The sequence below is a fragment of the Sceloporus undulatus genome, chromosome 6 (genome assembly GCF_019175285.1).
Source record: "Sceloporus undulatus isolate JIND9_A2432 ecotype Alabama chromosome 6, SceUnd_v1.1, whole genome shotgun sequence".
Classification (NCBI taxonomy): domain Eukaryota; kingdom Metazoa; phylum Chordata; class Lepidosauria; order Squamata; family Phrynosomatidae; genus Sceloporus; species Sceloporus undulatus.
Window position 1 is genome coordinate 3,295,235 of NC_056527.1, and position 27,890 is coordinate 3,323,124.

Here is a 27,890-nt window from a genome sequence, read left to right on the forward strand (position 1 = left end):
GAGGGGGGGTGGGGGAAAGCAGCCTGGCTTAACCTTTTTTAGTAGTTTCTCCTTTTGCAGGGAGGGAGGCGTTGCAACTTGGGGCTTGTAGTTTTGTGGGATATAAGCCCTGTGTGTCAGAGGGAGCAAAATTACAGATCCCTAGATCTGTTAACATGGAGCAGGGCAGTTTTAAAAAAAGTGTAAAGTGCACGAAAAAACCTGCAGTGTCGAGGCCGCTATCTATGTGGGTGCATTTCAGAAGGAGGGAGGTGGGAAAGAAGCAGCCTGGCTTACCTTTTTTCTCACTCAGTGCAAAGGGAGTTGCTTGGTGGCAGTTGCAAAAAGCCAGCGCAAGGCACGCAACCAGGGCTGTGTGTGTGTCTCTCTCTCTGCGATGTGCCTTTCCTTCCCCTCCTTTCTGGGGCTGGTAGGAAGTCGACGAATTACCGTTTCCGTTTTACGTTCAGGACATCATCATCATCAGGAGGAGGAAGCAGAAGCAGAAGCGGAAGGTTGTCCTCGGGGGCTTGCTGTGCCTAAGGACGAAAGGAACAGCAAATATAAACCCATTGCAACCTAAAGGAAAAGAAAGAGGGACAGGGTGAGAGAATCTCAAAAAAGCAAAACACCCCTTTTGCTTTGCAAGCAACGAGGCCCTATATTTGCCAGAAATACAAACAAAATAGGATTATTTCAAGAAAGAAGAGAGAAGATCTCCCCCTCCTCTCCAGTTTTGCAAAAAAGAAAGCAAGGAGGTAAACATTTTCAAAAACAGGGGGGAAAGGATTTGAAAAAGGGAGGCAACCTTCCTTCCTCTCCTCTAACTTGAGGATTTATCATTTTTTCCTTCTTCCTAGGAGATGTTATATCATTTGATTCATTTTTCCCTTTTTTTGGAAGGGAGGTGATATTCTCCTGCCTTTTTATTTGCTGCTTGGATTATTACTAAGAAGAAGAAGAATCTGCAAGCTTGGTCCCCCCCCTGTTCCTTTTTTTTTTTTAAATCCTGTTTGGTTGTATTTTTATTTTAAATTTAAGGGGGGTTCTGTCTTTAATTTGCACCCCAGGAAAGAAGATTGGAAAAGCTGCCCAAAAAGAGAAGATTTGGATGGTTTATTTTTCTTTTTAGAAAATTGGAGCCCATCTGCCTTGGGAAGGAAGCAGCATGGCCTGATCTTCCCTACATCGTTGGAAGCCTTTTTATTTTCCTGAAAAAGAGTGAATCAGATTATTATTGTTGTTATTGTTATTATTTTTCCCTTTTCCCAGCATCAACCACAGTTTGGATCTAAGGTTTTTTTTTTTTGCTTGCTTGGAAGAATGTGAACCATTCAAAATCTAGGGGGAAAGGAGATTACTGTTGTTTGAGATTTCTGGTGGATGTTTGTTGTCTTTTCCTCCACCTTGTTTCTTGGATTGTTTCTCTTTTGGAATAATTCCCTTTAAGAGCAACAGCAGCTGCAGCAGCAAAGGGTTTCAAACAGCAACATCAAGGATTTCAAACAACAACAGTAAGGATTTGAAACAGTAACAACACAACAGCCAGATTCTTGTTCTCTATGTGGGGGAGGAAGCTGGACTGATCCTTGCTGAGCCTGCTTCTGATGAAGAAGAAGAAACCCAAAATGGGGGATTTCTCGACCCAGAACATCCCACCCTTGAGTAAAGTATTTGCAAAGGGAACCGACTCCATCAAGGCTGCTTTTGGGGGCATCATCCCCCTCCAAGCACTGGGGCATCCCTGCCTTGCAAAGATGGACACACAACCCTGGCACACATGTGTGTGTCTTTCTCGTGTGTGTTCAAGGGTGAAAAAAACTGTGACTCAAAACTAGGTTGTGTATGTGCCCCTCCTGCCAATATATCTTTGGTTCGCAGAAGGAATTGACCCCCTCCCTCTATTTATAGGGTGGGTGATTTGAAAAGAATAGGGACCTGTTGCTTTGCACCATTCTAGTTGCACCAGACTAATTTTAGAGGCAACTGTCAAATTAACAGTCTGTAAGCTACTCTTGGAGCTTTCTGTAGCTGAAGAGTGGCTTATAGATACTCAAATTAAATAATATTGTTATAGGAACACTGCTTTTGCACCATTTCTAGCTTTGCAGATTAATTTTTAGCGGCAAACCACTCTTGAGAGCCTTTTGTGGCTGAAAAACAGGGTAGAAATACTCTCTCCCTCTCTCTCTCCTATAATATTATATATATAAATGGGACTCAGGTGCGTGTTAAAAGCATTCACACTTCAGTAAAATAAATGTTTTTTTTAAAAATTGCAGTTAAATAGAAAAGGATAAATAATAGGATGTTTAATGGGAGGGGAAAGGGGTCTTCCTAAGGACCTTCCCCCCAAGAAATGGTGATTTTTGGGGGGTGAACTTGGTGTCCCCTCCCCAAAAAAAAAATCAAGTTTTATCCTTGGGGATGGTGTGTATACATAAAATAAATTACTCATTAGGTGTCTCTTGGAAGAGAGAATGGCCCTTCATGGTGGCCAAAGGAAATGGCCCTGGTGTGGGGAGCCCTCCATTGCAAGGGGAGACTCATCCCCCATTTCTTGGGGTGGAGGAGGGGATAAATAGGTTGCCATTTCTTTCTCTTTCCAAAGGGAATTGCCAGGCAAAGGGGGCAGCCATGCCTTTCCTCCATGTGGGGAGGAGTGGGCAATGGGGCTGCCCCACCCAGGCCTCCTTTTGGGGCATAGGCCTCCCAGCTTTGAGTGCCAGGATGATGATGATGATGATAATAATAATAATAATGCCAGGCCATCTCTTTTTTCCATTTGGAAGATCTGGGAGAGAATACAGGCCCTCTATGGCTGTTTTTTTCGGGCCTGACTGGAGTTGGAAGAAGCAGCGCTAGGCCGCACATCCCCGGCCTCTCGTGAGAGCCTTGCCCGGCTCAGGGGACCAGAGGCCGGGGGAGTGAGAGAAAAAGGAGTGGGCGGGAAAGAGAGCGGGGCGGCCTGGAAGAGGAAGGAGGCCGCTTCTTGCATTAAAATGGAAGGGGGAACTGGAGGCTTCTTCCTAGGCGGACCCCCAAAGCTTTCCAGGGCTGTCTTTCCTCTCAATTCAGAGTCATGGCGGGCTGTCGTTTATCCTGTCAGCCATTTCTCAAGGCGTTTGAGCCTCTTTTATTAAGAGAGAGAGAGAGGAAAGGAGGGGATTTATTTTTGGTGTCTCATTTTTTCATCACTTGCATGAAAAAGACAGCAGTCTTTGGGGAGGGGATCCAAACATTAAATTAGGGGGAGATGAAACACTGCCTCTCTTTTAGGGTGCATCTACATTATAGAAATAATGCACTTTAAATGCAGTGGCTCCATTCTGTATAGTCCTGGGCAAGAGAAGGATAAGGGCCTTGTAAAACTGCAGATCCCAGAGGATGGGGTGACAACACGTAATGTGGGCTGCATCCACACTGGAGAAATTACCTGGTTTGGTACCGCTTTAACTGCCTTCGCTCAAGGCTATGGAATTCTGGGAGCTGGAGTTTGTTTTGGGGCCCAGAGCAGAGCAGAGCTTTGCTCTGGGCCCCACAGCAAAGTCCAACTCCCAAAATTCCATAGTCTTGAGCCAGAAAGAGTTAAAGCGGTGCCAAACCGGGTTATTTCTCTAGTGTGGATGCAGCCCCAGTGTCAAACTGCATTATTTCTATGGTGTAGATGCACACTCAGTTAGGGAGTTATAGTACCACATGAAACAACAAGCCCCAAGATTGGCTTGCTGTCATGGGGTGCAATCACACTGTAGAAATAATGCAGTTATTTAACTGCCATGGCTCCAACCTACGCAATCCTAGGGTTTGTAGTTTGGGGAGGTACCAGCTTTCTTTGGCAGAGGAGGCAAAAGACCTTGTGAAGCTGCAAATCCCAGGATTCCATAGGATGGAGCTGCAGCGCTTAAAAGTGGGATCAGACTGCATTGTTTCTGCAGTGCAGATGTCACCCTTCATTTTCTTATTGAGTGTGGGAACCTTGTAGGATACAAGTAGCCCCAAACCCTTCACAAGAGTGGGTCAATGGGCCTCCTAAAATGTCATTGCCCTAGAAACCATTTTATTTTGATTTCCAGGATTTATATCCCGCCTTTCTCCATGATGGGATTCTAGCAGGATAATTTTTAGGGCAGACTGCTGTCTTCCAGCAGGATAATTTTGCAGGATTAGGGTCAGGGTAGCATAGCTCTAAAAAGATCCCCTTGTTTTCATTATTCATATATGGATAGAATAGTGTCCTGGTCATATATATATATATATATCCCCCTCAAGACTGTTTTGGAGGGTCCTTCACCACTCCCTTTAATTAACATTATATTTAATTATTCATTTGGAGTATTTATACTCTCTCTTCAGTCACAAAGGCTCTCAGAGCGGCCTACCAATTATAAATTTCAATGAAAAGAGTTAATTGCCTGTATTGGAAGCTTCCAGGAGTAGTAGTTTGCTTTTTAAAAAGATTGTGAGGGTTAGGGTTTAACATTATGCACAGTTTAACATTATTCTTTTTTTTTTTAAAGGCCACCCAGTTTTTCTACACTCAGGATGCATCTTATTGTTATGTGCCTTCAAGTCATTTCTGACTTATGGTGACCCTATTATGGGGCTTTCTGGGCCTGAGAGTGTGTGACTTGCCCAAGATCACCCAGTGGGTTTCTGTGGGTGAACGGGGATTCGAACCCTGATCTATAGAGTCACAGTCTACCGCTCAAGCCACTACATTCTTAAATCTACACATCCCAGGATTCTGTGGAATGGAGCCATTGCGTTTAAAGTGGTGTCATGTTTGTGAGATGTGCCGCTATTCAAGCCAATAGGGCTTGAATATTGGCAGATTCTTGTTTTTGCATGGGGGATCCAGAATGGATCCCCCATGAAAACGGAGGAGTGACTGTATTTCTACAGTGTAGATCAGTGATGGTGAACCTATGGCACGCGTGCCAGAGGTGGCACTCAGAGCCCTCTCTGTGGGCACACATGCTATTGCCCTAGCACAGAGTTTGCCAGAGTTTCTTACTAGAAAGCCAGCGGGACATGGCACTTTGCAATAAATAAGTGGGGTTCGGGTTGCAGTTTAGGCACTCAGTCTGTAAAAGGTTCTCCATTACTGGGTGTAGATGCACTTTAAGACTCAACTTTGGTTCACCTGTTTTATTTTGCATTACTTTATATATTTGGCAGTTCATTTGCCTGCCACGGTGTAAGAAGATAAAGGCAAATTTTATGTTGAATTTCTCCTTTCAATATAAAATTGGGCAGGTTACAAATACTGCAGATAAAACACACTTGTAACTAGGTATACAGCTGGTCGCTTGTGATGGGTAAAAAAATCGCCTTTAGGTGACTAGGCAAGGAACATGTTCCACAGGTTGCTTATTTTAATAACGGAACTAAATATATTAGGAGAGGCAGGCTAGTAAGTTTGTGGGCCAGTAACTTTCAGAATGCTATTTTAAAGGCTGTGAGACCTGGTTAAATCTTCTTTTCAGTGACAGCTATTGCAGAAGAGAGCAGTTAACTATGCTAGAGTATGCAGTCCTAAACTCACTTTCTAAGGAATAAATCACACTGAAAATAGGACAGATATCTCAGATATTACGCCTACAGTTGAACTATATGTTACGAAGGCAAGTTTCCACCTTTATATTCTGTGCTAATCTCAGTCTCAAATATGTGTTTGCTTTGTAGCATATTCTATCCTAAAATATATCTGTAGAGTAGTGTGCAAAATTAAAAACAAAGTCTAATGAACAAACCATATTGTTCATAAAACGGAAAGGCCAAATGGCAAAATGGAATACGTACCAGCAACTAAACTGTGGTTGAGGCATTAAAAAATCTGAATAAAAGTATTTTGGTCTGCAGCCTAAAAATTTGCAGCAGCGATACAGTGGGGGGGGGGATTCAAAATCTCCATGCCACCACCTAGAAGGCTCTGCAGTCTTTAGCCACCTTCAGAACTGCATTAAGCACCATTGTGCCTGGCACCTTACAGAATAAGTCCTGAGGTCTTCCAGTATAAAAGTTGACACAGAGAAGGGACAAAATGGTGGGTAGAACAATGGCAGCGAGTTTAAAGAGGAAAAATGTTTGTCCATTTTCATAACACATAGAATTGCCATTCTTTTTCTTTTTTATTAGCCCAAATAGGGAAAATCACTTTTAAACCATGCTTTAATTGTCTTAATTGAAAATACATCTTAGCAGTTAGAGAGAGAGAGAGTCGAAAGGGATCTGATCCTGTGACAGCCATGACCATAATTCAAAAATGGAAGGAAAAGTTGTCAATGTAAATTGAACAGTATTGTTATCCAGTATGTTTTTCTTTTTTTGTCAGTGATTTTTACTAAATGCATGTTGTGTCACCATCAACAGGATCAGACTGCTATTTTTGTTTCTTTTCAGAGAAGGTGGTTGAGTAACTCACACCCTCCTTGCCTCCATTCGCTCAGCTGTACATCTAACCCGCAACCGTTTGTCTTGAATACTATTTTATTTTTATAGCACAACTTTCTTGTCGAAGGATGACAGTGGACATCATAAACCTAATACCTCCAGCATCCCTGAAATGCAGTCACCTCTGAGGTGGAAAGGGGCAGACAACTGGTGTATCTTTCCCCAGAATATGGATGGGTCTGAAGAGGTAGAAAGGTAAAAGTTTGGACGAGGGCAAATAGGGTAAACCTTTGTTTTTGCAAAATAACGAAGTATCTTCATCGTATGATGGAGCATTATGTCTTCTGCTGCTTCTCAAACAGTGGCACATAACCTCTCAGGGTTTAAAATCTGAATTCAGCTTCTATTTTACTAACTCAAAGCTCAGAAACTTTTGTTACTCTATTTATGAAAAAAATACCTTTTATAAATGCATTTCTTGAGAGGGGATCTTAATTGTTGGAAAAGTAAGTAGCGTTCAAGACTCTTCAGTTTTGTTATATTTTTATTTTTTATTTAACTTCCTAAAGCCACCAGTCGCACCGGCTCCTATTTGTTCAGATTGGCTTGTGATGTTGGCCTTGAAAAGGATCCCAACCTTTTAAGAAGTACACTGCTGAATTCAGTGAGCGTTTTGTCCAGAGATTAATTTTTTTAAGTAATACTTTTCAGCTTCCTTTTAACGGCTACATTGTGACTATATCTATGAGTGGTGTCTTTCAGAGAGACATAGTCTAATACGTTTCACAGTCTGGGTGGCCTCTTGCATGTTTTTTCTATGTGCATATCATTTCTTATAGAGCAGTGTCCACCTCTTTTGTGAAACACAATATTGGCTCTTTTTCTCTAAGCAAAGGGGGAATGCGAGTATAAGAGAGTAGGATTTGCAGCAGCTTTCTCTGTCGGGTGTGCCTGAGTTTTAAGTAACTGCCTCCACTTTATCTTGATGAATACTTTCCTTCCATTATCTCAGAGTGCCACAAAGTGTTTATAATATGCCACAGAGGCATTTTTGGGACCGACGAAAGGATAGCTGCCTGTCAGAGTGGAGGGAAGGGAGCGCAGAGTGGTTTGAAAATCATGGCTGCAGGATGCTTTGTTCTGACTGGAGAAGATGGCTTCCTCCAGGTATGGTGCCTTAAACAGGACAAGGGCAAACATTGACAGCTTACCTGTACTAAAGTTTAAGGCAACTTTCTTGAATTTTTGTTAGAATGGGAAAGGAGGTGTGATACTTGTTCATTTCCCCTCTTTAATACAGGCAGGTAGAATACTAGAAGTGCAGCCGCTTGGAAGTACTGTGGGAGGGCGACAAAAATGGTGAAGGGTCTGGAAACCATGTCCTATGAGGAACGACTTAGGGAGCTGGGGATGTTTAGCCTGGAGAAAAGAAGGTTAAGAGGTGATATGATAGCCCTGTTTAAATATTTGAAAGGATGTCATATTGAAGAGGGAGCAAGCTTGTTTTCTGCTGCTCCAGGGAACAGGACCCGGAACAATGGATGCAAGCTGCAGGAAAAGAGATTCCACCTGAACATTAGGAGGAACTTCCTGACAGTGAGGGCTGTTCGACAGTGGAATACACTCCCTCGGAGTGTGGTGGATTCTCCTTCCTTAGAGGTCTTTAAGCAGAGGCTGGATGGCCATCTGTCAGGGATGCTTTGATTTGGATTTCCTGCATGGCAGAATGGGGTTGGACTGGATGGCCTTAGTGGTCTCTTCCAACTCTACGATTCTATGATTCTATGTAAAGCAGTCCTTTGAAAAACGACAGAAATGCCTAGTTGGCGCAGTCTCTTAACTGGAAGCTGGCAGATCATGGTTCCTTTTCTTCTTCAGTTCTTTTTCCTTAATGTGATTACTGCAGAGCAGCTAAGGCTTAAATTAGATTGATGAGATAGTAGGTAGCTCATAGATTGCATGCTTTATTTTATAAATTGAGTTGTTCAGCTGTCTTGGCAGTATTCATTTCTGTGTGCTTATGGGAGTGGAAGAAACAGTTCAGTTACTCTGTTAAAGCTGAGACTCCTAAACACAAAAGATGGGCTCCACGGCAAACCAAGATCTGTATCCCCCCCCTTCTGTTTGGTTCCTAAACATGTATAAAAAAAGGCAATAAATCTCATGCTGATAATGAATGGAAACAGATGAAGGATTTTCTCTATTGTATGTATTTATATAAATTTGTTGATTTTATTTATTTACTTTATATGTTGCCTTTCTCCCAAAGTGGGACCCAGGGCACCTTCCAGAAATAGCAAATTCACAATCATTTACAATCAAAATTTAAAAACAATTAAAAATCCTCACATTAAACACTATAAAATGATTTAAAAGCTATGCAATAGTTAAAAACAAATAAAACAGATATAAAATCTCCAGATATCATTTATTTATATAAGCGTTTGCCTTAAATCTCTTGCCATACTTCCAAATGACACCTCCCCCCTCCAACTTTCATTAGGTTCGTTTTTCCAGAACACACATCAACTGCTCCTTCTCAAAATGGGTTCTCACCTCTGTTGTTGTTGCTAACTGCCCTCAAGTTGATCTTGATTCATGGCAACCCTGTGGATGAGACATCTGCAACATCCCTTGCCCTGTAATACTTTGCTTAGGTCTTGTAGATTCTTGCCCATGACCTCCCTAATTGAGTCTGTCCATCTAGCCTGCGGTCTTCCTCTCTTTTTACTACTGTCAACCTTTCCCAGCATCATTGTCTTTTCGAATGAGTCGTGTGGCATGCCTTCTCATGATGTGTCCAAAGTATGATAGCCTCAATTTGACCTTCTTGGCTTCCAGGGGTATTTCAGGCTTGATCTGTTCAAGGACCCATTTGTTTATCCTTTAGACTGTCCATGGGATCCTCAGCATTCTTCACCAGCATCACATCTCAAATGAGTTGATCTTCCTTTTTTCTGCTTTTTTCACTGCCCAGCTCTCACTTCCATACACAGCAATCGGGAGTAGCATGGTCTGGGCGATTCTAACTTTGGTGCTCAGTTGTGTATCTTTGATATCTTTGCTAGCTCTTTTGTGTCCTTCCCATTCCTAGTCTTCATACCTGTTGTTTCCGTTCTGACCAGTGTTTGATCCAAGCCACAAGAAATCTTGTAACTATTTTGATTTCCTTGTTGTATAGGTTGAATTTCTGTAGGTCCTCTGTGGTCATTATTTTTGTTTTCTCTATGTTCAGCAACAAGGTGTTCACCATCTCTACCCCCCCCATAAAACGGGAATCCTGGCGAGTTGCTCCAAAACAAGTTAGGATTCATAAACCAAAAATAGTGTTCGTTTAGGATCCTGGCATGTAACCATACTGTTCCTGCTTTGTTTAGCTGGCTGTGAGTTTAGTGAGGATAATTCCAGGGTGCTCACTTTATTGAGAAAAATTAACTTGTCTCCTTTTCTGCGATTTAGCATTCAAAGAGGCTTTTCAGTTTAAAAAAATGGTGGAATAAAATATAATGTGATAAGCTAGAAAGCAAGGTTTAAATATCCTAAGGACAACAGATCCCATCTGATCTTGGAAACCAAGCAGAGTCATCCCCGGTTAGTACTTGGATGGGAGACCACCAACGAATATCAGGTGCTGTAGACTAAATTTCAGAGGAAGGGACTGGCAGAGCATCTCTGAGTACACCTTCCTAAGGAAACCCTATAAAATTCATGTAGTTCCCATAAAAGCTGAGCCTTCTGGTGGTGGTGGTGGTTGTTATTTATTATTATCATTTCTTCTTTCCTGCCCCTCCCCATGGATCAAGACTGGGGACCACAACATTTAATAGATAAACAACCCTGGTTAAAACACACATCAATTTAAAAGGACAAATAAGATGTACACATATTAAAACAACCCTCATCTAAAATTCCTCTTGCCAAATGCACAATGTAAAAATCATCTGGATAAGCCTGCTGGAAGAGACTGGGATTGCTGGAGCTGGGCAGTACCCTGCAAAGTTGTGGCTTGCAAGGATAACAACACTGTTCTTGGACAAAGCCATCCCATGGGCTGTCAGGGACAGATGAGAGTCTGCGAGTGAACATGGGGGAGGTGAAATAAAAACTGGGTGGTCTAAAAGCAAAGGTGATACAGAAGGCAATGAGTTTGTCTAGGTGAGGCTTCATTATTTAAATATTTTGTAAAAAAACAAGACCCTCCTAAATGCAGATTCCACATCTGCTGCCTTTTCAATGCTCTCAAAGAGCTGTTGTGAGACTTGCAGACAGTTTTGTGTTGCTTGGGGTCTATTTCCCAACACTCCTGTGGATCCTTTTTTTAAAATAAAGAATTCCCTCCCAAAGGAGCCTATTATTGGGAATTTTAGCTCTCAGCAGAGTGTTTTGCTGCATGCAAAACACATTTAGGTGGATAGAGTCAAACAGAGCAAGATAGTTTGGCTCAATTATTCTCCTGTTGTAATGCATCAGGGAGACAGTAATGTCTCTGGAAGAAAAGATTTGTTCTCCACTTGCACCTCTTCAAGATCACTTCCTTATTAAAGAGACTAATGACAGTCTCTGAGGACATGAAAGTGAAGGAAAGGAGGCTTGGCTTCTGTTGTGGCATGTAATTCTTTTTTTAAAAAACTGCTCTTAATACTTTCTTTGCAGTGTTAAAGGGGGGCTTCTCAGTGTATCCTTATAAAATTGGATATATGAATATATAAGTAGTCTCATGATGATGAGTCAGCTTGACAGGCATCTATAATCATCACAAGCTTGAATTTAAACACTTGATTTCATACATGAAATGCAGGCATGTGTTTTGGTGTGTATGCATATCTGCATATACTGTACAAGGCTGGAAATTATTTCAAATTCCTGTTGTCCCTTATCAGATACTTTTATCAGTATGAACTGGGGAAAGGTGGCCACCTCTGTGACACACAAAATTAAATCCTGAAACATTTCCCTAAAGTAAGACATGAAAACCTATCTACCAAAATACACTTCTGAAATGTGTCATTAAAATATACTGCAGAAAGGAATTCTCATCCATTTCTATTAAATGCTTGTCTAAGCAGGAAACTTGTGATATGTCTTCTGGAAGGAATTCTGGCTTTAGTGAGCCTCAAGGAGGACATTTGCAGCTAGGACACCACCCGCAAGGAGGTATCACCTCTTGCCCATTTTTAAGGTTAGTACCTAAATTAGAGATGGGGAATCTTGGGTCTTCTAGAAGTTTTTGGACTATTAGCTTCCATAGTCCCTTATTATAGGTCATGCCCCTTATCAATGACTGGGACCCCTGAAAATGTAAGCCAAAGAATCTGGGGGAGCATATGTTCCCCAGCCCTTGCATGACCAATATGCTTAAAAGGTGCTCTAAAAATGCTCCCTGCCAGCCTTAGAACCATAGAACCAGAGAGTTGGAAGAGACCACAAGGGCCATCCAGTCCAGCCCTGTGGATCATTGTGGGGCAGTGTTTTAAGATGTGAAAGGCCCAGATCATGAAATCTTTCTAGATGGGAAGCAGTACTCGAAATTTTGCCCATTAGTGTACATCTCTTGCTCACCACAGTTAGGATATTGTATAGATATAGAAGAATACCCGTGCTGATACTTTGACTGGAAGCTACATGACTGAATGAGTGAAACTTTATAATGTGTCTGTAAGGTGAACCTAGAAAAGTGAAGCCTTTTCTAGCTTCTCCCAGTATCCCTTAATAAGGCTTTTAATGCAAAATATATTTAATGTGGAATTTTTTGTCGCTCATCTGCCCATTTTTGTTACACTTCTTAGTTGTGTGCAAACAACGCCATCTCATCAGTGTGTTTTCAATCTGGTTTTTTGTTCCCAGGTGCCATTTCATCATCATCAGTGTTTTGTTTGTTGTATCCATAACAATCGCCTCAGCACTGTAAAAAAGTCAATAATCCTGCATTTTCTGCTTGCCTAGAGACATGGTTCTTTGACCTTTCTAGGCTTAGGAAATCTTCCATGAGATTTGGCTGACTGCCTTAGCCCAGGTGAACTGCTTATGTACAAGGATCCCAACTTCAGGACCTATGCACACATTTCAGATGGCCAGCTTTAGGTGTTAGAATTACAGCCTGAACAATTCTGATGTTTCAAAAACATCACTTGTGTTAGTTTTTTGTCTCCTTTCCAACAAATCTTTACATAATATACAATTTTAAAAAGTCATCTTGAAATCATGGAAAGTTCTGTATAGATTTGTCTGCCCATATGTTTTTTGCTTCAGCAAATTTTATTCCCTGTGGCATTTCAAACATTTGAAAACCTCATCCTAGAAACATCCTTCTGAAAACAGAAGGCTCTAGCATTCGGAGAGTGAAATGGCCGTTCTCTGGATAGACTGTCTTCTTCCGTGTAGCCTTTGCTTTAATTTAATTAATTATCACTTATTTTAAAAATATTTTCCTCTGTTGCCTTTCAGCAGAAGTTCACAGAGCAGTTGAAAGAAGGAAATGAAAACCATGTATTTTTAATGGGCTTCAGATACCCATCCCACTCTCCCCATTGTTTTTGTTCCATTATTTCCAGTCTGATGGCCTCCCTCCAGTTCTATAGCCTGCCCAGAAGACAGAATGCCAAATTATCAGACTTATGGAAAATAAGCAGATAACACATCCAACATCCTCAGAATTCAACAAGTGTACACATGTTGTAGGGGTTGTTGTCTTGCTTGTCTGTAGTAATATACAAAGTGGCCTGTGCATGGGTAATTCTTTACTATCTGTGTATATTGCTGATTTTCCAAATTTGAGTTTCTCCTGCTAAATGGCTTCCTGAGCTTTCTTGAGGTTTAGAAGGCTTCTTTGGAAACCTTTGCTGGCATGCCAAGCATCAAGTTGCAAGAGGGTAAATGAATAATAATTAGCTGAGTGGCAGGGAATGAGAAGTTGGGGGAGCGAGAGAGATTGAAAGTGGATTTTTGAGCATGGATGTGAAGTCTTGGGATTGGCACTGTGCACGTCTTCTTCAGAAGGTATGAGGAGGAGTGGACTATTCTGAGATACCTAGCTGCTTTTGAAGTGTTTGAATGTGACAAATATGTGATGGGTGTATATAAGTGCACCTGGATATGAGAGAGGTAACGGGACCTCAGATGTTTTGAGTGCTATGTCTATAAGCCCCAGACAGCATGCTAAATAACTCAGTGGTTATAGGAATAATAGTCCTTAATATCTTTCCTATCACTTGTTTAGGTGATCCATTTGATCTTATCACAGCCAGAGGAAGACTAGGCAAGAAAAAGATTTGAGCCCACACATCTCCTACTTAATAAAGGATGGATTGGGATCTGCTGAGTGAGAATTGTGGGAAAGTCCCATGGCTTGTGAGGCCCATAGTTATATCCATGGGGCCCTCATGGCTGGGAGTATCTCACAGGTAGCTTTCTTTAATAATAATAAATGATTTATTTATAGCCTGCCCAATCACAAGGAATCCAGGTGGGTTACAGCAATAAAAATACATAAATATAAAATACATAAAAATAAAAATACACTCTTCTTCTTGAAGCTAGCCCTGATGGAGATGGGCCAGCCTTTTCACTCTCTCCCAGGGCAATTTTTAGGATTATAGTTGATTATTCTTATATTATATTAATTACTACATATTATAATGTCTTGCCTTTTTCCCAGCTTGGGGCTCAAGGTGGCTTGCAACAGAGTAGAAATAAAAAAAGAATTACATTCACAAAATACAAAAGTTAAAAAGTGATTAAAATATATAAACCCAGTTAAAAACATAAACCACTGAAGTAGAAAATCCAGCACTTTGCTTAGGTGGGACAGGCCTCATTGCTCAAAGGCCTGTGAAAGAGAAAGAGAGAGGTCTTCACCTGTTTACAGAAGAAGAATAGGGAGGGTGCCAGTCTAACCTTCTGGGGAGTTCCAGAGCCTGGGGCAGCCACTGAGAAGGTCCTCTCCTGTCTTCCCAGCAGACAGAGAGAAGGGCCTCCCCACCAGATATTAAAACACAAGCAGATTCTTGCAGCTTGTGCCACTAAGGATCAACATTTTCATCACTAAGGATTGTCCAGTTGTTCTTATCCCATGTTTTAATTCTAGGTCATGATATGCCTGAAGTGTTGGCTTCCAGTCCTTCATCTTCCACCACCTTCTCTTCCTGTCTTCTTCTCCTTCCTTATGGCAAGTGGTATGGAGGTGCTGTTTCTAGTCCTGGTTCATTTATCTAAGAGACAGAACAGCTGGAAACACCTTATTGTTTTCATAGGCTGCATTGCATGATTCCAAAGGTGAGATGATGTACAATGAAAGGAGATGCAATAGGAATACTTAAAAACCATCATAAATATTCCATCCAGAGGTGACAATGTCTGGTGAATTCCTCTAATAGTCTTCCTAAGGTGAAAGTTGGTGGCACACATGGATCTCTCTGTTACAAGAATGACTTCAGAAGGAACCTTGGCTCATTGGTAGAGTGCTTGCTTTTCGTGAAAAAGCCCGAAGTTCACTTTCCACGTAAAGGGGCTACAGGGCTGTGGAAGACTTTTATGCTTCTGCTACTCATAGTAGACAGAACAGGGATGAACGACTATGCAGACGGCAGTTTTATGTTCACATTGTTGTGATTCGCAAGTATAGCAAATATATGTGCAAAGGAAACTGCCTCTCCTTGTCTAACTGATTGGATTGCACAACGGAGCACAACCAAGCTATCCATCATTTCCCAACTGCCACACCAGAGAGGTTTCCTTGTTTATTTCTTTAAAAATTGTATACACAAAACATCTTGTAGCTAAGTTGACAAAGAAAATGTCTCTTAGTGAGGACTTTTGGAAGCCTGGATTTATGTTTGCTTTTGACCAAAATATTGTTGCAACTGTTTGACATCAGGTAGTTACAATAATGAAAAAGCAGTCATTCTTAACTTACAGTGCTGTTTAAACAAACCTTTTATTCAGTTAAAGCCATAACTGCTGCCAAGTAGTGGCTGACTAGAAGGCTAGTTTCCTTGATTTCAGCCAAGCTGTTGGAACAGCCGTTAACATAATCTTTAAAGCAGCATGGAGTAGAAGTATTTCTCCCATGAAACGGAAGCATTTCTTCCCCAAAAGTACGCAGTGATAGAATAAAAGAAGTGATTGAACATTGCTGGTGTGGCTGTGTGAATGAAAGGCTTATGTAAATGATTTTGGGAAGGAGAAAGGGAGGTGCTCGATTTCAATTGAGGTGACTGGAACTTGCCATAGAGTTGTGTGCCTTCAGGTTGTTTCCAACTTTTGGCTATCCTGGGGGAAACCTATCACTGGGTTTTCTTGGCAAGATTTCTTCGGGGGGGGGGGGGGGTGCTTTTACCTTCCTCTCAGTCTGAGAGAGTGTGTCTTGCCCAAGGCCACCTTGAGTTTTCCTGGGTCAGTGGAGATCTGAAACCTGGTCTCCATAGTCATAATCCAGTGCTCAAACCACTATATCACACTGTCTGTCTTCTGTTTTTGACTATAGGTGGGAGTTTCTTCACTTTATTGTGTGGCTGTTTACATCACAGCTCTGCTGTGTCTCCTGGATCCCTGAGCCTTTAAGGGTTCTTTCTCTCTTGTGCTTGGGGCCATAGACCCCTCCCAGATGTATGTATAATGTATGGGTAAGCTTTCATGGTATGCAGACACTCAAGATATGCTAAGAACAGCTTAACATACCTGTATCGTATTAGCCCTGATACTTTTCCTCTCTTTTACCACCACCAGATGATTTTTTTTTTCTTCAAAGCTCCATCTGCCTGAGTACCTCATCTCTATCTTTTGCTTCTTTTAAAGCAATAATGTGAGAGTTTTTGGTTTCCACTGATAATGCCACCTTATCATGTCATATTCACACTCTGCTTCCACTCTGGATTACACCTCACATTCATCACACACAAGCATGGTTGGTAAGCTGATCTGTTGAAAGCTGCCTTGCACTGTCTTCAGAATTTCAAATTTCTCTCTGTAACGTCCTTTCAGTACCTTCTTTGTTTCATAAATGTGGGCTTTGAAACAGTGGCCTGAAACACATGAGCCAAATAAAGTGCCTTTTGGGGGCATGGCATTCAAACAATGCATGCCCCCAAACTGCCTGCAAATTGCTCTGAGGCTGCCTATGGTGACCCGAAGCAGAGCAGCAAAAAGACCACAGCAGTGACCAGCTTTGGGACCATAGTGTCCAGTCCCTGTGGTCCCAGAGCGGCCTCTGGCCTCTCCTTTTGGCCCATCTGGCCCATATGTTGACAGGGACTGAATGAAGGGTGTAAAGAGTTGACAGATGAACTGTTGTGGCAAAGGATAAAATGATATGAAAGGCGTTTTGATCCTGATGTTTGTTTCAGACATCCTTGCAAACCTAGGATGGTACAAAATATAGTATGGTGTGCCCGCGTTATACACGGGCGCACTTTATGCAGACTTAAGCGTACGCGCTCAAGTCACAGGGAGCGCGTGGGCCACAAGGGGCATCATCCAGCACTCTCCCATGCCGCCGCGCACGAACATAGGCGGAATTCACCTTACGTGGGGGGGTCCGGAATGGATCCCCTGCATAAGGCAAGGGCCCACTGTATGCAAAACCACTTCAGCATGGCTTTTCAGAGCTTTGTCAAGGCTTATCCCCATGATTATTTGTTAACATCAACAACTTGTGCACACTACAGTGGGCCCTTGATATCCACTGGGGTTTGATTCCAGGACCCCGCCATAGATGCATCCAGAATCTGGATACTCAAGCCCCATTATATAAAACAGTATCGGAAAATGATGAACTTGATATAAAATGACAAAATCAAGGTTTGCTTTTTGGAATTCATATTTTTTAAAGTATTTTGAAGCTGTGGATAAAGAATCTGTGGATGCAGAGCGCCAACTCTACTAAGTTACCTAAACAGTTATCTCCTCTGTAACAGATACAGTTTTTCTGCTTCTTGCGCCGTAATTCCTGGTTCTCTGGGCTAAGTGGAGAGAGTTTTAATCTTGACAAAAACACAAGGGCTTTCTTTGAGATAGTGGTGCTACATTGCCAGCTGAACAATTGCTTGAAGTAAATTAGTATGTCATTTATTTCACTTAATCCTGAAAACTAACAATAATTTTATCTCTGGGCACATTAGCAAGTAATTATCCAAACTTGTTAAAACTTGAAAGTCATTTTGACTTCTTTTAAAACTCTCCACCATTGACTAATAGCTACATCTATCAGCAGCTGAGTGACAGCAGTGATAATTTAAAAACTGAATTTAATTATGCTAGGACTTTATTGCTTGAAACTTTGAGTAATCTTTCATTTATGATGTTGAGCAGCTCTTGGACCACCTTAATAATATGGAAAAGGATACTCTCCATCCTAGTAGAGAATCCATGATATTGTCTAATGTGGCATAACTTCCCAGTAACATCTGATCTTAAAAGGAACTTAGTAAGTAGTTTGAAGTAGGCAGGAAGATAAGGATTTTCTGCCACCCCTCTGAAAAGTCAGTGGATATTGGTATGTTAAAACCTCCATTTGAATGACCGAAATCAGCAACTCCAAGACATTTAACTCTCCAAGTGGTTTATCTCGTATCAGGTACTTCAGCATTTTGGAATTAGCTTATTTGGCTGCATCTGCACTGTAGAAATAATTCAGTGACATAACTTTAACTGCTATGGCTCCATGCTGTGGAATTCTGGGAATGATGCCCCAACAAACTACCATTCCCAGTATTCCATAGCATGGAACCATGGCAGTTAAAGTGGTGTCAAACCAGATTATTTCTGCAGTGTGGCTGCAGTCTTTGTCAGTAGCTAAGCATTTCTAAGAATTTAGTGAAGAGCTAGTTACTCTGCCCCTGAATCCAACTTCCCCACCAAATTTGTTAACCTAACTTCATTGTTCATAACTCATAGTACTTCCTTTCTTCTGTAACAATTCTTTATATTTTCTGGAGGAAAAGTGGCACTCCTTAGAGACGGGCGTACATTAAACATGGATCAGCTATTTAATCAACATAGTCACTGTTTCTGTCTTACTTTCTGGCTTGATGATCTAGTGTTACAAATAGTTATCAAGGGGGCTGATACAACATGTATAGTAGAAAAATACTGATCTTCCACTGATCCAGTTGTTTGTAGTTCTGGCAGAATATGTATAGAGAAGTGTGCTCTGACATGCTAAATTAGGCAGAAAATCCTATGACACTGACCAGTGGAAGGATGAGTGCTGTAGAGCTCCTTTGGTTCCTATTCAGGAGAAAGGAAAGATAGAAATTAAAAATGTCTTCAACAAAATAACCATCAGTGACAATTGCATACACAAACTTAGCTATGTACACTTGGCCCTCCACATTTGCAGGTTTGATTTTTGTGGATTTGATTATTTGCAGGTTTGATTAATATGTTCCCTCTAGGAATCTCTAAGTCCTCCAGCACTACTCTGCCAGAAGTTGACCATAAAGTTGTGCTGAAAGTCCTAGAGATTACTAGAGAAGACACTTCTTTGGGCATTTGTAGGTCCTCCAGCATGATTCTGTGATCACTTTCTGACAGATGTTGCACTGGAGGACCTGGACATTCCTAGAGAGGTGTTCTTTTAGGTAAAAAGAATAGTATTTTTTTTCTATTTGTGGTTTTTCCACATTCACAGGGGTCCTTCACCCGTAACCCCAGTAAATGTGGAGGGGCCACTAGTGTCCTGTCACCATGTCATCCCTACTTTGTTAATCTTGAACAGTGAGGAAACCTCTCAAGAAGGACCCAAGAAATGAGCAAGGTGTCCCAGTTTTACTCTCTGGAATCCAATGCAGAGAATTTGGAATGTAAGAAGTTCCTTATTCCAAACAGCTCCTTCCTCGAATCTGAGAAACTGGTGGTTGAAGCAGCTGAGAGGTTCCCAGAGACATTGAAGAGATACCTTTGCCATTTTATGTCTGAACAAAGGGACAAAGAAAAACAGAACTGTCAGGTAAATGGAAGGTGCTGATTAATCAAGCACCTGGCGCAAATGCCTATAAATCTCCCAGCAACTGCAGGGAATCTCTGTTGTTCATAACGGTTCAGAATCTTTGACTGTTCTTTGCTGTTCCTGGCGTTCTTGACACCTAGACTGGCTGGGTTTAATAACTTCTTGTCTCATCCCTTTTTGGCTTTTGATATCTGGACTACTGGCTTTGTGGAATGACTGACTGGGACCTTGCCACAGGATAAGTCCCAGTGAGAAAAGGCATTGTTGTTAAGTGCTATTGTCGATTTAGACTTATGGCAACCCTATGAATGAGAGACCTTCAAGTCACCCTTGTCATTTCTGCTCAGGTCTTGGCAGGCTCAGGGCTGTGGCTTTCTTCGTTCAGTCTGTCCATTTATATAATGTGGCCTTCTTCTTTTCCTATTACAGTCGGCCCTCCTTATATACAGATTTTTTATACACGGATTCAAGCATCCGCGGTTTGAAAATGTTCAAAAAGAGTATAAATTTCAAATATCAAACCTTGATTTCCCATTTTTTTATAAGGGACACCATTTTGCTATGTCATTATATTTAATAGGACTTGAGCGGATCCACGGATTTTGTTATCCACGGGGGATCTTGGAACCAAACCCCAGCGTATAACAAGGGTCCACTGTACTTCCTACCTTATCAAACATTGTCTTTTCTAGTGAATCCTGCCTTCTTGTGGTGTCTCCAAAGTATGACAGCCATTGTTTAGTCATCATGGCTTCCAGAGAGTTTAGGCTTGATTTGCTCTAGGACCCATTTCTTTGACTTTTTTAGGAGTCCACGTTATCTGTAGAAGTCTTCTCCAGCACAACATTTCAAATACAGTAGGTTGATTTTCTTCCTATCAGCTTTCTTCACTGTCCAGCTTTCACTGCCGTAGTATGTAGAAATTGAAAATATGATGGCATGGAGAATCCTAACTTTGATACTCAATGACATATTTTTATACTTAACAAGTTCCTTCATATCTGCCCTTCCAAGTCCTAGTTTTTTTATTTCTTGGCTGCAGTCTCCATTCTTTATAATGACTGAGCTACATTATGGAAAGTCTTGAATTATTTCAGTGTCTTCATGGTTTACTTAAAAGTTCTGAGTAAGTAAATAATGTGTGGTCAGAAAAGGCATACAAGAGCATGAAGTTGCATTCATACCAGTTATTTCAAGTGGCAGAAGTGAAAGATCCCCTAAACTGTAGTGCAGTGCTGTTTTTTTGCATAATATCTTCTATTTCATTTGTTAAGCCAGGAAAAAAATACTCCTTTCCTAGCTTCATGGCACTGGCCTTTTTTACTGAGTGACTTGATGTGGAGCCTTGTAAAGCCACCATAGCAAAGCAAATATTTTGCACAGCATTTTGTTTTTGGCACCAGCATCTTCTGGAATGTTGTTTGGAAATAAATTTTGCCTCATTATTCAGTTATACCCATTCTGATGTTCTTGTCCGTAATGAAATATTTAATTTAAATTTCTTCAGAAAAAGATGACTTCAATTAGCTCACAACATTTGAAGAATACATTTTGCCTCGCCTTGCCGTTTCTGTGGATAAACTATTTTCCCATTCCGTCATAACTTCTCTGTAACGTCTGCAGTTCAGTCGGCCAATATTTCCAAATTCACCGAGATGACTGGGCAAGGCAGCATAATTTGTGTGACATGAAGATGTTCTCAGGCAGCACAGATAGTTTCATTCAAATGGAGGTTGTCTGAAGCACGTTCTGAGTATTAGGTTTTTTTATGATGTCTCAGTGTTTTTTCATTTCCTTGTAGACGCTAAAACAGTGATGGTGAACCTTTTAGAAGCCGAGTGCCCAAACTGCAACCCAGAACCCACTTATGTGGGAAAGCCATGTCCCTCTGGCTTTCTAGTAACAAACTCTGGCAAACTTTGAGCTGGGGCAACGGCACATGTGTCCACAGAGCGGGCTCTGAGCGCTACCTCTGGCATGCATGCCATAAGTTCGCCATGACTGTGCTAGAAGCTGTAGGGTTGTGTCTTGAAATAGAATGCATGAAATGGAAAAAAGACATTCATAGCAATTGTAGTTGGGGAGGTGAATGGAAAATAATATTACAAATGTATGGGTATTTATAAATATATTTCATGGTTTTTAAAGACGTAGAGAGGGAAATCCCATGCACATTATAACATGCCAGAATTTAAATCAGGGCTGGGCAAAATATGGATTTGGAGTCAAGCCAATGGCTTTCGCTGCATTTTTCCCAAATCTGGATGTTAGCGCTTCAGGATGTTAATATTTGACTATTTTGTCCTTGAAAGCGAGGATGAATAATTTCCACACTTTTTCTGTCCACTGTAGAAAAGCGAATATATCTGTGCAAATCTTGCACAGTATTCCCACATCCTGAAGCGTCTGAGGAAAGTGTTATAGGCGGAAATGCAGTGACTTTTTGTGTGGGAATTGTAGGTTGTTCTAGGACAGCCATGTGTTTTTTTACACATAAAAACCAGCAATCGTACACAACAAACATTTTAGATTTAAAAGTGGCTATTTTTTGTGCATGATGGCAGTTATTTGGCAAAAGTTGTGTAAGATTACTTTTTTGCTATTTCTTACGATGGTTTCATTCTTTCTGACTGAGTTTCCCAACAGTTTGGGAAACCCATTCTTTTAGCCAGTAAATAAGTAACAGCAAATATTTTTCATGTTCTTTGTATGCTCTTATGTTTAATTTATCAGAATTTCATGCTTGTAGAAGATCTAACTTTTACAGCTCAGACTATTAGTAAAAGTAGAAGCTGAATTATTCAAAATGAACTAGAGTTGTGGGATGGGACACTAAAGGAAAACAGTACTGAACGTCATGCGCTAATTTGCTTTAACAAGGTTTACCCTATAAATGTATGTTGAATGTGAGAACTCTGGAAAATGGTTTATCTCCAAAACCAAATACCTCTTCCTCCTTGGAGGTGGCTAGCATATGTCATCCTGTGCTTCGATTCCTGGTTCCAAAAGCATGTAGCATTGTAACTCAGGAAGGATTAAGACCTGTTAAGAAACATATTTTGAGGCAGAAGGAAGCACTCGGCTGCTGGGACTTTAATATTCTTCTCGGAAAGAACAGCTTAATCTTTCGTTTTGTGTTAACAGGATGTTAGACCCTGGAATGAGATGTTAGAGAATCCCTATGTTGCCTAAACACAAATAGGGACTTTTAAGATCTAACAGTCATGTTTCTATTTGTAAGCCTTCCAGTTTACTGCAGTCAGACTTTATCTGAAGTTACTGTTCAACAGAAGGGAAGATTTTTTCCTGAACAGCAAACATCCTGAGTTTCCTTCTAAGTTTTCATAGTTTCTCTGTTTCTTTCTCTTTTTTCCATACGTTCTTCATGGATAATAACAGAGAAGAAGAAAATGAGGTGAGTGTAATTTGAACTTCTTTCTCTTCCTGCACCTATTTTTAGGAAGTCATTATAAAGGACTTAATTGAATTCTGCAAAATTTGTCTCCTTTCACGTGCAGCTTATTGACGGTGGGGCGAGACAGATAATTCAAATCCCTAGGGGCTTTTCAAGAGGATTGCTTGAGAATTAATCTAATGTTCACACAGTGGCCTGCCCTGGTGCTCTCAGCCCAGAATCCCACAGTGTGGATGGTTGAATTTGTAGAGAAAGAATCTGTGCAGACGGAGGGGCATTGCCACTCCTCTGTGGCCCGAGAACCAACTGCTCTAGTATCAGTGAGGTCACAAAGCAGCTTTGTAACACCAGTTGGCCCAAGTGTGTTAGCTCATGTTTCCTGAAATGTATATAAAGGTTTCTAGGTTGGGCTTGCTCAGCGACTCTGCTCAAGCTGCTGATGTTAAGTCGTATTTTGGGGGGACATTTTCTCCTGGGTTCTTTTCACTTTTGTTGTTTGATGCGAAGTATCTTATTTGAAAAACCCGATTTCACCTACCTATTTCTCTTTTATTGTAGGGCAAGGCTGAAAACATACAGAAACCTGGTTTTGTCAAAGGGCCAGTGTTCAAGGGAATTGCTTCTAGCCGCTTCTTGCCTAAAGGCACCCGGACAAAAGTTAACCTGGAGGAACAAGGCAGACAGAAGGTTTCCTTCAGCTTCAGCCTCACCAAGAAAACCTTGCCAAACAGATTTCTGACAGTCCTTGGGAACGATAAGCAAAACGAGACACCAAGTTCCCCAGCAACAGCCCCTCAAACTGACATTGCCTCTAAAATCAAAATAGACCTTGGGGACTCATCTGGTGCGGTGGAAGAATTCTCACCGCCGAAGCCTAAGGTGGAATTGGGCAAGATCCATTTTAAGAAACATTTGCTCAATGTTACCACAAAGCCTCCCCTGGCTGCTGTGGTGCCTCCACCGCCTCCACCAGCACTTCAAGCACCAGCAGCTACACCAGAAATTGTGGAATTGCCATCATCACCTCCTCCCCCTCCTCCCCCTCCTCCCCCTCCCCAAATTCTGTTAGCACCAACATTAGTACTAACCCCAGCAGTTTTGCCACAAGTTCCTGTTGCAGTATCAACAATAGTTGCCCCTGTGTCACCATCACCCTTAGAAAACATTGTCCAAATGACAAAAGAGCCTTCGGTGAAAACATCACCGGAGACTTCAGACTTGAACACTCAAGAGAGTTTTGTCTTGGATGATTCCAAAGAGCATTTAGCTGAAGTCGTTTTCGATGAAGCAGAACCAGCCTCGACAAAAAGACATTCCCACAGTGGGAGGGAAGAAGAAGTTTCAGATGGGTCAAAAAGTGCTTCTCTCTGTGCTAAAAAACAGAGTTCCAGGAGGAAGTTCTCATTGTCTGATGGCACAGTACCAGGTTCTGAATCTGATGAAGATTCTGTAAGAACCTCTTCTAGTCAGAGATCCCATGAAATTAAATTATCCACAAGCTCAGAGAAAGAAAAGGATTCACGAAAGAGCTTTACTCCTCACAAAATAGAAGAGCAGGTAAAATCTTCATCACGGTCTAGATCTGACAGAGATGAAAAATATTCCAGTTATTCTCGAGAGAGAGACTCAAGGTACTCTTCCACCCGTTCCAGATCTGACCGAGAGAGGAGGCGAAGTAGATCTCGCTCTCATTCTAGATCAGAGAGAAGTTCTAGACCCAGTTTGACCTATTCCAGATCAGAACGGTCACATTACTATGACTCTGACCGAAGGTACCACAGGAGCTCGCCATACAGGGAGAAGAGCCGATATTCTCGTTCTTACGCAGATATCAGGATGAGAGAGAGTTCTGATTCTGAAGAAGAGTATCGGAGGACATACTCCAGGTCTACAGACTCACGGCGCACATCCTCTCATTCCTCATCTTACAGAGACTCTAGAACCTCTTCCTCTTATTCAAAGTCTGAACGGGAGAGCAGGACAGAATCCTCTCATACTGACTCAGATAGAAAAGGAAAGCCCACAAAATCAGAAAAAGACACAAGAAGGACTTCAGAAACTGATGTTTTAAAACGGTGCTCTCCTGTCAGTGAGGTGCAACATCGAAGAGGAACATCCTATTCTAAAGCAGACAGCAGTGTGAATTCTTCCCGACACAGATCCACCTCTTCTAAGTCATCTGTTCCAAAGCCAGATAAATTTAAAAGTTCTTTCTGTTGTACAGAATTTGAGGAAATCAGAGAGCAGTCTAATTGTATAGACTTGGAGGCATCTTGTATACAAAGCTGTGAAACAAAAACTGCTGTTCGACAGAAGCCAGAAACAGAAAGGACCGTTTCTCCATTAAGTCAGTTTAGTGATTCACCTACTTTTAAAAAGCTAGAAGAATCAAAAGAAGGTTCTCCTATTTCTAAGTCAAATGAACTTGCAGGAATTGATAGCCATGACAGTATTAAGGAAGTTGAATCTTTTGTTAAGGTAAAACATGATGGGTTAAGAACTTGTTCTACGACAACAGAAACCAATATATCTCCAGAAAGCAGGACCAGTAATACTGCATTCTTCTGTAACTCTGAAATGGAGGCTACAATGTCTTCTGATAATAGTCTAGATAGATCTGATAGTTTAGATATATTTGAATCACCATTGCAAGTCAAAAGTCCTAATTTCAACAAGATACCATCTAATGGGGTCCAAAGTGTATCGCCTTCTAAAGAACATGCTCTGGGTGATTCCCTGATCCTTTTGAGTGAATCCAACTGTTCGTTTCAAGAAAAGGAAGAAGTTTCAATTCCCCCTGAATATGAATGTGTACCTTCCTGTCCTGAGAATGTAAATCATTTTGAAACAACAACAAAAGTGGATGATCAAACAGATCACTGTAGTAAAACCAAAGATCCACTACCTAGTTACCTTTCAAATGATGCCACTCTGTATTATTCAGAAGTTGAAATTGAAGCTGAGCCTTCAGATATCAAAGCTACTCCAGGATCTTTTAATGCTATTAACGTAGAGCCGCACATTGAACCATTTAAATCTTCTGATGTAGAAGATCAAAATTCATCAGGATCTACTCATGAAGGTGAAAAATGTTTTAGACAGTTCAGTTCATTAGAAAGTAGCCCAGTCAGAGATTCTTGTACAGAGGAATACCTTGTGGAAGTGAAATTAGACAATCAGTGTGTTGCACAGGAACAGCAAACTTATGAAAATGGTTCCTCACAGTTGGAAGTGACTGTGGAGGAGGAGAAGGAAGAACTCTTGGAGTGTTCTGAAGTAGCACTTGAACTAGATGTTGATTCTGTTTTTGAAAAAACAAAATTGCCTTTTAAAAATGAACATTCTTATTATTTAGAAAGACCACTGGAAGACCCAGAGAAAGAAGAACCTGATGAGGATGAAGACTCTGTTACCCTTGACGAAAGAACTATGTCTGGTTTGAATGATCACTCTCCTGAAGTCTCCGTGATAAAGGACAATCACTGCTTGGTTGGATCTGAATTTTCAGATGCCATGTCCCCTTCTTGTGATATTGTCATTGCTGTAGAAGAAACAGAAACTGTACCCGAAGCACCCAAGTGTGACAGTAGCCACAGTAATCCTGAACTCACTCCTATTCACAATGAAGACTATTTGGATCTGGCTGAAAGCACGAGTGAACAGGGTAGTGATGAAAGTGAAACAGAGGACTCTGATTCAGATGACAGCAGCGTTCCAAGGAATCGCCTTCAGTCAGTTGTGGTCATTCCAAAGAATTCTACAATAACAACGGAGGAGAGTAGTCCTTGTTCCTCGCGCAACAGCCAAAGTAACAGACGCTACTTGGATCACTGGGAAGATGTTAGGCCAGAATCCAGCAAATTGTTCTATGACGAAATGCCAAATGACTTGGAAGATAATAATGGTCTGCAAAATGAGAGGAAGGGTCTCCTTTGTAGAGATGTGGAGGGGACTCTAGCAATATCTACTGAGCTCAACAGAATAGAGATGGAAGATCTTCAACCCAGTGCCTTCCAACCTCAGAGTGATGATGTGGACAGTACAAGTCAGTCAGAGCAAGCATCTGATTCTCTGAGCAAGCCAAATCCAGATGAAAGATTAGCATTAAGCGAAACAGCGTCTCTGCCACGGTCAACTGGTGAATCACAAGAGCAGGAGCTGCATTACCATTCCAGGACCTTTGAAATGGCTGACAATATGTTCAGGTTGCAGACCAGTGTTTCCAAGCCAGACAGTAGGCAGGGGAGGTCTTGTTTTGGCAATCTCCCTGGCACTGGAGACTTCTCTAGAGAGGATGGCTTCCATTCAACAGAGGAAGGCAGCTTGGAGTGGGATTTCCCTCAACCCGAGAAACCCAGCAGTACTTACCAGCAGCCTGATAGTAGCTATGGCAATTATTCAGGTTACATTTACCCACCAGTTTCAGGACCCTATGTTGGGTCCCATAATTACTGGCATGACAATGGCTACTGGGACCCAAGATTGACTAACAGACCCTGCGAGATGAATTATGAGCGGATTCAAGGGCAGGTCCCAGATTCACTTACAGAAGATCATGAAGAGTATGAAGAGGTTGACTGTTGGGTCGATGAAAGCCAGTCCTACTTGCCCAGTCAGTCAGTGAAGTACCATCCGCGTGACCCCAGAGAGAAGGGTTCAGTGCAGGCCCATGAGATAAGCAGTAACTCCGCTAAGGAGCCGATGGCTGCAAGCGAGCGAAAAGAACAGGTGAGCAGGGCTTTGGAAAGAAATGACATGAAAGAGAGGGGGCCGCTGAAGAAGAGGCGGACAGAATTGGAGAGCGAGTCGGAGAGCGATGGGGACTCCCAGGAAAGGAAGAAGGTCAAAATGGAGGGTGAGCGGTTGCCAGTCATACCTCCGGGGCATTCTTCAGGAGACCGTCCGTTGTGTTTCATGGAGGACTTCAGGGACCCACAGCGATGGAAAGAGTTTGCCAAGCAAGGGAGAATGCCCTGTTACTTTGACCTTATTGAAGAAAATGTGTATTTGACAGAAAGGTAATTGGCTTCAGTTACTTTTTAAAAAGAGTATTTACATGTTAGCATGGGGACAGCATGTCTTACATACAGTGCTAAAGGTCTGCTTTGTTCAATTTAGTGTGGGAGCAGAGGAAACATTGTCATTTGGACTGATATG

The 27,890-nt window shown here is 41.6% G+C and overlaps 1 protein-coding gene across 1 annotated transcript in view; it reads left to right on the top strand.

Annotated features, from left to right (window-relative positions):
* The first annotated feature begins 1,006 nt into the window (after positions 1-1,006).
* The window catches only part of SETD2 (SET domain containing 2, histone lysine methyltransferase), a 68,711-nt gene continuing 41,827 nt past the window's right edge, over positions 1,007-27,890 (top strand). The window contains 5 exon segments of the mRNA XM_042473102.1: positions 1,007-1,617; positions 1,620-1,644; positions 6,484-6,630; positions 22,718-22,733; positions 23,292-27,751. Of these exon segments, the coding sequence (XP_042329036.1) occupies positions 1,587-1,617; positions 1,620-1,644; positions 6,484-6,630; positions 22,718-22,733; positions 23,292-27,751 (4,679 nt within the window). The 5' untranslated portion in view covers positions 1,007-1,586.